Source organism: Saccostrea cucullata, unplaced genomic scaffold (assembly GCF_032062105.1).
Source record: "Saccostrea cucullata isolate Sc308-1 unplaced genomic scaffold, CSIRO_AGI_Scuc_v1 ctg169, whole genome shotgun sequence".
Taxonomy (NCBI): domain Eukaryota; kingdom Metazoa; phylum Mollusca; class Bivalvia; order Ostreida; family Ostreidae; genus Saccostrea; species Saccostrea cuccullata.
The window spans coordinates 92,143-104,884 of NW_026933727.1; the positions used below are offsets into that span (position 1 = coordinate 92,143).

General features: G+C 31.3%; 1 protein-coding gene across 1 annotated transcript; it reads left to right on the forward strand.

Moving 5' to 3' along the window:
• The first annotated feature begins 259 nt into the window (after positions 1–259).
• On the forward strand, positions 260–9,393 carry LOC134239198 (uncharacterized). The gene is made up of 15 exons (XM_062721369.1): positions 260–395; positions 1,548–1,659; positions 2,903–2,950; positions 3,119–3,330; positions 3,522–3,602; positions 3,708–3,763; positions 4,041–4,109; positions 4,316–4,478; positions 4,666–4,801; positions 5,140–5,256; positions 6,539–6,666; positions 6,818–6,928; positions 7,283–7,387; positions 7,626–8,375; positions 8,915–9,393. Exons 1-15 carry the CDS (start codon positions 351–353, stop codon positions 8,990–8,992), a joined length of 2,211 nt encoding a protein of 736 aa, XP_062577353.1. The 5' UTR covers positions 260–350; the 3' UTR covers positions 8,993–9,393.
• The last annotated feature ends 3,349 nt before the right edge of the window (positions 9,394–12,742 follow it).

Sequence of the window (12,742 nt, forward strand, 5' to 3'; positions counted from 1 at the left end):
TTTACAGAGAAGAGGAAAATAGATAATTTTTCCTTGATCTTCTTGGAAATAAATAATCTGTCGTCCACTTATATTCTTTCATTTCCAACAAAAAAATCTGATGATGGAATAATTGGCTTTAGCAAAGGAAATTATAACAGGCACATATTTTATTAATAAATTGAAGGGTTCTGCGTGATACTAGTATATCCTCCGTCCCACTCTTTTATATCGGGATTGGAATCCGGAAAATGTTGATTCTGCGGGAAATTACGAATGTCAACAAATCGCCTGTTCTGTGTTTACTGCTGACCAAAAAAATATGGAGAGAAATTTATCACTCAGCCATTGATTAGATTTTTACACTCATCATGGATACTGTACACAATGTGAAATGTGTGCAGGGGTTGGCTGAGGTATTTATTTCAATCGCACACAGTGTATTTCCTGCCAGTACTGTTAAATTCCCTTAGGCCACAGGCACTTGTTTCAGTGTTTGGGAAATAATTTTTTTAACCTACAGCTGTTATATTTTAATTGATCTCTGGGTTAAAGTATCTATTTCCAAAACAATTGCCTGCGTCTTAGGCTTATGAAATATGGTAAATTTCATCCATAATTCAATACATTATATATTTTCCCTATTTTTAAAAGTATTTTCATGTAAAATGAATATTTTGATAATATGTTGACTAGTCGAATTTGATATGGAGAGAGGAATCAAGTATATGCCTGCATGTTCATTTTGATGTTCGTAATTTTTCCGTCGTAAAATGAATTTCTGTATCCGCTGTTTTCAATGAATTTTTCCATTCATTGTCTACGAAAAATTCCTAGGAAGAAGTTTAGTTTCCATATTTTCAATGTCTTTTATCTAAAGAAATATGCTCACTAACTCATATTTTTCTGCAGTTTATAAGCAGATTATTCAAATAACGTTAAAGTTCCAATTTGAAAGGTTAAATGTAAGTTACATGTATCTCAGGAGAACATATTCTTAAAAACAAGTCATATCCATAAATTCTTGAAAGTTGTAGACTATGCAAATGTGATTAAAATGAGATCCTTTGATCCGCTCTTATTAGATTGCTACACAAACCCTTGAAGTGATGTATGTGAGCGGATCAAAGGATCTGATTTTTATCACAGATTGATTGGATGTAAAATTTCAATTTATTAAAGTCTAGAAATATAATAATATACAACTGCAGCTACATGGTGGAGGAAAGTAGCCTTCACAAGGGTCTATATTGTTGCCTCCCATAACTTCTCGCATCGCTCCAACCCCATATATACATGTATTCTCTAGGAATTTTACCAAGTGTTTGTCCCTCCAATTTTAATAGCATAATTTTCTCGTAAAAATTAAAAACTATAGTTTTTTAAACATATTTAGATTTTAAAAAGAATTAAAACATTTTCTGATCATTTAAATTTTGTGACCTTTGCTAAGCTATTTTTTTAAATTATACTTCCGATTTATAATTTAGTTTTATATATCAATTCAAGAATAATCTATGTGTACAATAATTTCCGTTTTGGCGGGTTTTCTTTGTTTTTTTCTCCAGATATTAGAATTGCTGCTTGTCCTACATCCACAAACGTCAGAACTGTCCATCAAAGTTCAGATTGGGTCATCAACTGAACATCATAACGAGAATCCGATTTTCCTCATCAAACGTAATCTTTTTTTAGTTACATAGTTGTACATGTATTGAAATCTCGAAATGAAATTCATCTCCTTGTATGTCTTTTCTCAAAGAAAGTGGGCGCTTTAGATGGCGATTCGGCAGGAATAGTGGCTCATAAAAAGAATAAAAAAAATATCATTGATTTATACATTTTTTTCAAAACCTAGCCAATGACTGTGTTGTAGGTGAATGTAAAATGGGCAAATATTCAGTTAAATATGTTTGATTTTATTTGAATATGCACCTGAATATAGCTGTACGAGTCAAATGATGCAAAACTCGACTCTTTTATAGCCTTTTTTCATTAATTTTGTTGTTTCTGGGTCTTCTCTCCATGAATTTTAAATGTGTTATCAATGTATTTTTAACCGTAAAATTTATTCCCGTTGTTTAAAAAATGGAGAGACGACCCAGAAATACCAAAATCTAAACTTTTCCCATTTATTTTCTGGTAGAAAATTGACGAAGTCCAAATGTATAGGGCTTTGACTTTAAATAATGATTTAAATACTAGCTATGTATAGTGTTCCGCGGTAGCTACACTGGTTTGTCGCAGGATTCGAGCCATATCGAAGCAGTATTTTAGGTTCGAATACAGTGATTTTTTTTTTTTTTGATTTTTTTTTTGGAATTTTTCTTTGTGCTTGAAATTTTTGAATTGGTAGTAAAAAAAAAAAAATACTCCTTGAATAAAGTTGCAAATTATGTTTTATAAATCATTTTACATATATTGTTTTATTTTTCAATGCGTTCACATTTTGTCCTTTATACTGCTAACGTTCTCAAATAGAAATAAACATACATGAAAATGTAACTGCAAAGTTACACCTGATGAAAAAATATATTTTTTAAAAACTAGCAACTTCGATCTTCAGTTACATTCAATATTTTCAAAGCATTTGAAAACTGAGCACAAAAATTATTTAGTGTTAGACTTCTATTACATTCTATTACATGTAAATGTATCCAGCATAGATAATTTACGAGTATTTTTCATGACACCTTTTAATTGAAAAAAATATATATTTACAAATAAGCAAACATAAGACAGAAATCTATTCCCATGCAGTTTCTAGGTTCATTGTATAAGATATGTATAAAAACTACATGGTGCTTGGACATTTAAATCTGAATTGTTTCGTGTCAATGATTCCTGCCGACTGCCTATCTAGTGCGCCCACTTTCTTAAAGTCTATAAAATATGTTTTAAAGTAATCCATTCTTTTCAACAGTCATCTGCAGTAGGTACTTCTGCTTGGAAACCCTCATTTCAAATTATGGTGAATAGTGATGTTTACTTATTTATTAAATAAATGAAATTTTTTCTATTATAGATACGCAATGAATCAAAATCTTAAAGAAGGGGGGGGTTGTCCAATTTTCCTTAATATAATTTTGTGTTCATTATAAAACAGCTTAATTTATTTTTTTATTGTCTATCATTTAAGGAAATTATCTACAGACATTTGCAAGCCTTGTTTTCCAAATGCAGTCCCTTGAAAATGAGAGCCATTTAAGTACGAGTTACAGTGAAGATGGCGCACTTACAAGGAAAAGTTATATCTTGACGTCTGAAAATTATGGTTATGGATTGAAATGCACCAAAAGCAGGACAAAACCAAATACAAAAGGAACATTTGGCACAGTACTACACATTAGGGTATTAACATTTCTGGTTAATATTTTCTTATATCCAGGGAAGGAAATATAAAATATATAATATCATAAATGCAAGACAAATTGAAATGCAAGAAAAACGTAATTGTAATATAGATTTATTGCACCATATGACCATATATTTGTAAAATTACTATAATAAAACATTCATAATTTTTTTTCTTGTTTTGGCAGGTTTTTCAAAATAAGAGTTCCATGATGTTACAAGCGAAAAAACTTTATAATTATATGAAACAAATAAGTCTATGTTCTAAGGTGAAAAGAATTCTTTACTGATTTACCCTTTTCAAATATCTTGTAAATTTTTTTTCTAATTTATGTAAACATTTAATAAATTTATTAAATCTAATTTTCTAACAGGTGTCCTTTGGATTATCTCTCACAGTTCACGAAAATGACTGCATCTTTGACATAAGGTTTGGTTTACCTGCTTCTGTGTTACTTGGAGGAAATGGCTATGAAGCTGAAATACATTATAGCATTCTAAAAATACCAATTCTAATATTTATGAAAAATATTTCATGGAAAAAAGTTTAACCATAAGTAAAATTTATGTCAATGTTTTACTTTCACATGTGAATAATTTAGGGGTTTTAATTTCCCCTTTAAGATAAGAAAAGGGGGGATATCCAAGTTTTCCTACAACAAATTTATGAATTATCTCTATATTTTTTCTTTATTTTGGATACTTAGGCAAAGTGTGACTGAAGATTTTTCAGAGAAGGGATATTCTTTATCAACAGATACAGCATATATTCTAAAGTGAGCTTTCAATATACTTTTTAGTAATAAAAAATAGATCAAATATAAAAAAGTTATATACTATATTTTAAGATTTTAAACTGTGACAAGATTAAGGAAGATTCAATCCAATCTTTTACAGCCAAAAAAATCTCAAATCTTTGTTTTGTCCATTTGTTTGTGTGTGTGTTATCTTTTTTTTTGTTGACTGATTTATATCTTTTTAGAGATACGCGATATGTTCCATCATCTTCACCTCCCAGTATTGTGAATGGTAACATTGAGGATCTTCCTAACATCCTTGATGAACCAAATATGGATTTCCAACTTTTCATCTCTGGATTTAAAACACAATGTTACAATGAAACAAACACACCCTCTCTAGTAATGGTATAAATTTTTGATAATTAAAATTGAAAAATAATCATATTTGTCTACCGGTATATTAAAAGATTTTTTTTTAAAAATCTGATGTATAGTCTGCATACAGATGAGATGAATGTAAGTGCACAAGAATTATAGCTGAATTACTGGTATTTATAAATCTATATTGAAATGTTTGTTTATATCATTAAAGCTTTCTTGGTATGGTCCTGGAAATATACCACTGAATGACACTGGAGATTCAACTCATCTTATGAAAGTTTTGAGCTTTGTAAATTGGACAAAGTATGGGATACATCCGGTTGCCGAAAACTCAATGCAGTCTAAAAGTAAATACTGTAAATAACTTTTTATTCGCGAGACTTTATTTTCTCGTAATTACGCAAGTCTGTCTGATCGCTAAAATTCTCACGTATAATTGTATTATTAATGTTTATATGCAACAAACCACAGCTCGCGAAAATTTTATCTCGCTTATAAATTCCAAATAGCTAAGTAATTCTGATAATGGATAATCATACTCTGTTTTATGTTATAAAATTGGTGCCTAGACCAGGATCCTATCAGTCAAGGATTAAATTTTATTAAAATTATGCAAATAAATATATGAATGAATGAACCCTGCTTTAAATTTTTTTTTAAATACAACTGTCTGATTTTATCACAGCCAACCTTCAGTGCCATGAATTTTTACCAGTGAGGACCAAAAGGGAGCCCTGTTTTGTTTTGTCAATTTATGCTTTCATGGGTGTCAAAAATCCCTGCAGTTCTAAGAGGATAATAGGTATGTTTAATTTGAGTTAAAATGTAGAGCTGATCATTGGTGTCTCAAATATGTGGATATATCGGAGTAATTTTGAAGTCCCAATCCTTATAATATAGAATAACAGTATTTTCCTCTTGAAATCTCAAATCTTCATAAGTTTTTCCTTTCTTCCCATTACGAGGGGTGTTCGAAAGTTATTGAGACAACTGCATTTACTCCACGAAGGACGGAGATAATTTCACAAAAACTTATCAACATTTTATAAAGAACTTATAAAACACTTATGCAAAATTTCTAATTCCTGTGATAATTAGATAAGCTTTGGTGAAATAATAAACATGCATATGTATATCGACCCGGAGCAGCATTGCTACGTCATTTAACGTCATGCCGGCCGGAGATGGTTTCGCATGTGAAACGATTGGGAAGCGTTTAATACTCTTCCTTCTTTGTTATTACATATAACATTACAAAAATCTAAATGTCTTTTTTCTGAAACTATTCTTTTAAAATGTATGCTGTTGCTACCCCAGTGTAAAATTTTCATTTGTAGAAAAAGATGATTTAGAATTATGTATTGCCGATTTATGCAACGCGGGTCAACGATAATAATACCGTGACGATATTAATACCGTACGTAATAACTGGTCGTCGTCCAGAGCTTTTAATTTTACTCTGGGTGAATTGACTGTAAAAAAAAATGCACACCAATGAAATAACAAACCATAACACGTTATTTTTTTTCTCGTTGTTATTGTCTTAACGGGTATTTTAGTCTGGAAAAGATTCTACGTTGCGCTACACAAAATTTTAGGTATGCTGGCTGCTCCGCCCTTGACGTCAAAATCCAATTTGTCGTTGTTAGCAGATTTCTCTACTGCGCTTCACTTTCTTATGATCAAGGTATTTTTGATCAAAATTCTAACAAAGTTGCACAACATGAATTTGAAATAAAGCTGAAAATTTACACACATAAATTGAATTATTTTCGCTTTTATTATGGGTCCAAGAAGAGTTAGAATATTGGTGCTATACATATTTTCAATATATGATTTTGTGACTGCTCCGGGTGCCCCTATTATTGATACATTTATATACCATTGTAGAGAAAGTATTAAATATTTGTAAAATATTTCTTGCTTTTATCAATTCTAAGTGTATGTCAAACATATGTGCAAATTTGCACCAAAAGACGTTCATTAGAAAGCAAAATATACACAATGTCTCAATAATTTTCGAACAGCCCTCGTAAGTTTCAGATTATAAGATTTGACTATATTCTGCTCTACTTTTCCAAAAGATGCTCTGCATTGGCTGAGAAAGAACAGTACAAAGTGGATAAAACTTTATGAAGAAAAGATAAAGGCATCTTTGGAATTTGTAATTGATAAAATTGTTACACCGGTCAAATCGCCAGAAGATGAAAAGGTATGTTTAGAACAAGTGTTTGTAAGAACAAATGAACCCAAATTCAGTTGTCATTTGACCAAATTTCTCCGACTAAAGCTCTTTTGATTTCCTATTTTTCTCTAAGGTTTTGAAAACAGTACACCTTTCACAATCCATCAATTAATTTCAGACCACCCTGCTGTACAGCCAAGCTATTGCAAATATCTCAAAGTCCATATCTAATGTTGTGCTGAGATCGTCCTGTGAACAGTTCCGCAGAAAGTGCTATCAACTGCTAGAGGTATCTTAAAATCTAAGCTTATCAATTAATTGTCATCAATTCTTTGTTAGCTGTTTGGACAAGTAGCTTCATTAACACCTTTTTCAGATATAAACAGTTTTCTTATTAAACGCAATACTTTTCTAGGCTGTTTCCTTACACATTTTTCTCTTCTGGTGTCATTCTGTGCTACAAACATGACATAAATGGGGCTTGCCAGTGCCAGAGTCTAGGTTGGTGTTTTCTGGAGTAGCTCAGTTAGTAGATGATCTTATTGGAGTTCCTGGGTTCTGTGTTTGAATCCTGCTGGTCTCCTCTGTTGCATTTCACCCCATCCTACAATGCAGTTGTTTTAATATTTTTCTTTCTCCCTAGGTTGAAGAGGATGGCTCTGTACAAGTGTCCCTGAGTAAAAAGCTTTGGAGCATCTCAGAGTCATTTGGAATTTTTCAACCAATAGACACAATGGAATCAGAGGGAGTAAGTATTTCCTGTTGTACCATTTTATTCCAAATACAAATTTGTGACCTTGACCTATCTTTTAACCTCAAAATTAGAGGGAATCTTTCTTATATTAGAGTCATGCCAGGAATAGCTCTAAGTTTTATTTAGAAAGTTCAATGAAAAACTGCATGAATTGCCATCCAGATGATAACTTTCAGTTTTCTTTGAGCTTTTGCAATAAACCAATTTACTCTACTTATCATTTTCATTATAGAATTTTGGTACTGAAAGAAGAACTATGCTCGATCCTGAAGAAAACAAACCAAATGAACCAGTACTTAGAATCTCAGAAACTGATCCTGTAGGAGACAGAGACTTTCTAGAAATTCATGAGGAGGATTTAGAGAGATTAAACTGGTTCCCAGAGCCAGGGGAGAGTACTGAGGCTTCCACAACAGCAGATTCTTTTGAGAGCATGCAAATGTCGAAATCCATGAATGAGATTTTATGGGATGAACCCAGCATTGCTGGTAGAAAGCCTCAGGTTGTCCTAAAAGACAACACTGAAACCAGCAATAATAATGGTGCATTTGAAGAGGATGCTGACAATCCTACACATGACTTTGTTAAAAATGCTGATTTCTTCAGAGATCAGAGCTCAGAAGAGAGTCAATCCCTTCTTCAAGATGAGAATTTGATTTCATCCATGTATGCTCATCAGTCACTTAGTCAAAATGAAGAATTTCTGAGTCAAAATGAAGAACTGCCATGTCAAAATGAAAAATACTTGAACAGTCCACCAGAAAATATGGAAGATCATTTCCATACAGTAATGGCAGCAGAGGAAGAGTGGAATATTGCTGGGATGGAGGAGGATTTGAGGGAGTGTACATACATTGAAGATCAGTCTCTGAGTAACACTGCATCAGGCTCAGATTGGAGAAGACTGAGCAGCCAGCAGCCACAACATAGGCTAACAGAAACTGCACCAGACTCCATTGCAGTTTCAGAAATTTTAGTAAAGGTAAATAATATTCTCATCTTTTGCTGTGATTTAATAGTTCTTTAAGAACAACTTAGTCACGTATTTTTTTTGTCTTTCAATATTATATTGTAGAATATATTTTGGAATTGTAATACATGAATAAATACATAGTTACTAATGGTAAGGTAATTATTTAAAACTTAATTTTCTATGGATTTTTCTGCTTGCCAAATCATGATATTAGGAGAAAACAGTGTGACCCATCAACAGGGGAAGCTAACTCCTCCAGGGCACCTGATCCCATCTCTGATCTTTTAGAGGTCTAAATTTGCTCTGCTCCCATTTTATACTGTTTCAATAAATTTTGACCTTCATTACTGTTTGTTTCCTCCATATTTCATGTGTTAACCAATATACCAGGTATCTGAGCTAGAAGAAACAAGAAGGATGAACTTTTCATGGTCTTGAGAATAGCAATTGACATTTTATATAAATAATTTTTTTAATTATTCAGCTAGTCACCATAAAGGGACAAATACTTTTTTTTAATTAATTAAAGGTATAATTATTATTAACAGGAAAGAAAAACTGAGAAGTTAGATGATTGGCTGGATGATGCACTGCTGGATTTGAAGAACTGGTTTAATGATGAATAGCTGCATTACATTGGTTTAATGATAATTAACTGTGCATTACATTTACATGTAAAAGAACCTTCACCAAATTGTACAATGAGTGTATACCCTAATAATTAACCCAATCTCTCAGTGTCTATGAAATACAATTCACTTGTACTAGATGTGTATCAATTATTCTCTGTGTTTTAATTTCAGACAACTAATTACAAATTGGCAAAATACTAGTACTTATTCGAGTTCCTCATAAATCACTGGAAAAGCCATTATAATTCAAACTTCTGTGGGCAGATAAAGTAAATGACTTTGAATGTTGATGATCCAAATTTCTCCTGCAGTTACCGTTAATTGTCATATATTGTTCAAAGTTTGATGACCTTGGTGTAGTAATGCATTAAATGGCAATCATTTCACTGTTCTACAGCAAACTGTGATCCATTGTTAAAATGAATACCGTATCAGTGGAAATTTTAGCGAGACGCAAATTAAGCAATTTGTTCTTTAAAATTTGTAATCCTATTTTATTTTTAGCGAGATGTAATTTTAGCGATATTGAAAACTTCATTAAAGAAGCTATTACAAAAAAAAGTGGAATTAAATTTTAGCGATATTCAATTTTAGCAATCTCGTCACCCTCGCTAATACATGTACTGCCAAAATTAAATCCCCCGCTAAAAATCTGCTTATACGGTAATTAATACATGTACTCATTTTAAAATTTCAACCAAAAATTTGTGGTATCATCCTTAATAGTAAAACCAGATTCATTGTGTTATTCATCGTCCCTCTTAACCCTTTGTGTGCTGACTTGTTTTATGCGCGCTGTAACCTCAGGACTGAGTTGTCTTGTAATATCAACAAAATTATCACAATAGTGTACTAAAATGCAAATATCTAAAATTGTTGACAACCAATTTGCTTGAGATTTGGCAAAAATAAAGCAAATATTGTGCTTTTAAATTTGTAGTATTTTTTTTTAAAAATCTAATATTTTATGTTGCCATGGAAACCAAATTTTTCAAAAAATATATTTAAAAATGACTATTTAGGTTTTTAAATATATTTTTCAGAGAAAATATTGCACTTTGATGAATAAAAATAAACCAATTGCTTAAAAATTTCAATTTTAGATTTCATATTATGTAAAAAAAAAAAAAAAAAAAATATTTAAATAATAGCTCAATGATAAAGTCAATGTTATATATATTGTTATGTTGTGAAAAGTCATTGTATACTTATCTGAGTAATGGATATATTCATGTAGGTTTAAGTGAATTCTGATTTAAGTTAATGGATTTTTTTTTCAGATTTTAACTAAAAAGAGTATAAATTGAAGATTCAATTAACCTGTAAATATAAAATCAGTGATTATTTTAAGAAATATTGGCAATCATATAAGAAAGTATGATCCTCAAAGAATATGCAGTTTTCAAGGTTGGGAATTCTTGGAGCAAATTGGCACAACAATGAACTAATTGCTGTTACTAGTATTTATTTTCAAATTAAAGCAGTCAATATGTTAAATAAATTAAAAAAAATAATAACATTTACACTAAGTTTTAGAGGTCTTGTTTTCTAATGACTGGTATCTAACAGCCCTAAATATACTATAGTAATTCTCAAATCTTTTTTTTTATTTTGCTTTTATTGAAGAAAACGAATTTCTCCATGTTATTTGTAAAGTTAACATATTCATCAACTTTCCTCCCACAGTACTTCTCACTCTGTAAGAAATGTTGCATTTATTTTAGAAGTTTTATTCCTAGCTGGCTACAATAATTGCCAGCAGGAAAACTAGAATTTTAGATTTTAGAAATTTAAGCACCTTTAACAGTCATTTATAATGTTTCAAAAATTACTACGTTCAATGTGGTCACTGGCGAATAACAGTTTTCATTTTTTTTCCAATTGATTTTAGTTGATGGTTGACTGATATGTACTATAATATCAATCAATATATTATGAAATACTTTAAGTTTATGCAGGTGTAATGGTATATATCATAGATATAGGCCAAGTAAGCTCAGTCAGTAGAAGCAATCTGACCAGGGGTCCCTTCTTCGATTCATGGTCCAGCCGTGCATTTTCTCCTTCCTTGTTACAGATTTAATGCTATTGACCCCTCTGGATTTTCAAGTGAAAGTCCTGTGAGGGGCTAGTAAGAATTTGGATTGTGTCTGCAGGGATGAAGATAACTTTAAGGAGGGATATGTAATGGTTGTGCTATGGGTATCAACTTGGGTACAGTCTTCACTAAATCCTGGGAGCCTGAAGCCCGGGACCTGGTAAAATTGGAAGTGGGCATGTGGAAAAGGCACACATACAAGCATGAAGGGCATGTAAATTCTGAGGCATGGGCCTCCGTATTATCAAATTAAATAATATTTACCAATAACATTAAGTCTTTGATTTTACATCTAAACAGCTTCAAGCACAAAAGAAAATTTTAGAGACAGTTCATTCTAGGAATGAGAAACAATATTAAAGGTAAGACAACAGATTGATAAAAATTGGTTTTGTATCATCTCTTTGGCGTGAAAGGGCAAATAAGAATAAAATTACTTTATAAAATTCTGGGCATGTAAATATTTGTTCGGGCTAGTGTAATTAGAGGTTACAAATGTCCGAAGGGCATGAACTGAGAAAAAGATTTGGTGAAGACTGGGGTAGCTCATTCGGTAGAGCACCTGACTAGTGAAGCAGGGATCCTGGGTTCAATTCCTGGTCCAACCACACATTTTCTCCTTTTCTGTTACATAAGTTTTGAATGTGCCTGAATTTTTACTTCAACATAAAATATTATTCCTAATGATGAAATAAATTTTATTCTATTCACATTTTCTTATTTAAAAATAAACACATCTTTGGAGACCAAAATGTAATCTTTGTTAATTTTTAATTGTATAGGAATTTGCATCTTTGAAAAAAAATTCTTGACCATCATGAAAAAAAAATTCTCACAGTAAATCTTAGCTTTTTTACTGTATTCATTCATGCAAATATGATTATCTCTTATATCAAATGTACCTATCTTACATATCTAGAAGGGATGGAATGTAGAAGCTTCTTGGGCCTTGTAAATTTGTAAACAAGAGGACATTACATATATTAATAGGTAAAAACATGTACAGTGTGTACATTTGAGTTTGAGAAGTATAATTCCTATTACCCAGGCTTTATTGTAATTTATTGAACAGATGTACGTGCAAGTCCATACAATTTACAAATTACTCATTCTAAAGACTCTGATTTCTTTCTTATGCCAACAAAACTGACTGTCACAATACATCTTAATTTTAAACTGTAGAGTTACCATTTATTTAACCAGTGAATTTTATAATTTTGTGTGTGCATGTATAGGTTTGGGCAGTCTCACTGTTTTTAGTTTTATTCAACAGAAATAAAAAGTGGGGGAAATGTGCAATTTAATCCACATGCTTTATTTTGGCAAAAGTCTATCTTAAAGAAAATGAAAATGTCTTAAACTTGGTTTAGAAAAAAAATTCTGATACTGCACCAATTATTTTCCACTTACTAATTAGGTCCCATGCAAACTAGAGTATGTAAATGCCTTGAACAAATGTGACTCAAAGATACCAAAGATTTCGGAACATATTTTGGTTTTGAAATTATTGAAAGTCTATATAATCCTCATCAAGGAAAAAAAGGTATTTTTATTACTTACTGAAATAAAACATGTACCAAAGTTTACACAAATGACAGTCATTTCAGTGAAAATCAGCACTTCAAAATGTTTTCATCACTTTTTAC

Excerpts from the sequence above, each read along its gene's own strand:
- LOC134239198 (XM_062721369.1), top strand. The coding sequence starts at position 351 with ATGGATACTGTACACAATGTGAAATGTGTGCAGGGGTTGGCTGAG. Across the intron at positions 3,764-4,040 it reads GACTGCATCTTTGACATAAG|GCAAAGTGTGACTGAAGATT; the intron begins GTTTGGTTTACC and ends TTGGATACTTAG. Across the intron at positions 6,929-7,282 it reads AGTGCTATCAACTGCTAGAG|GTTGAAGAGGATGGCTCTGT; the intron begins GTATCTTAAAAT and ends CTTTCTCCCTAG.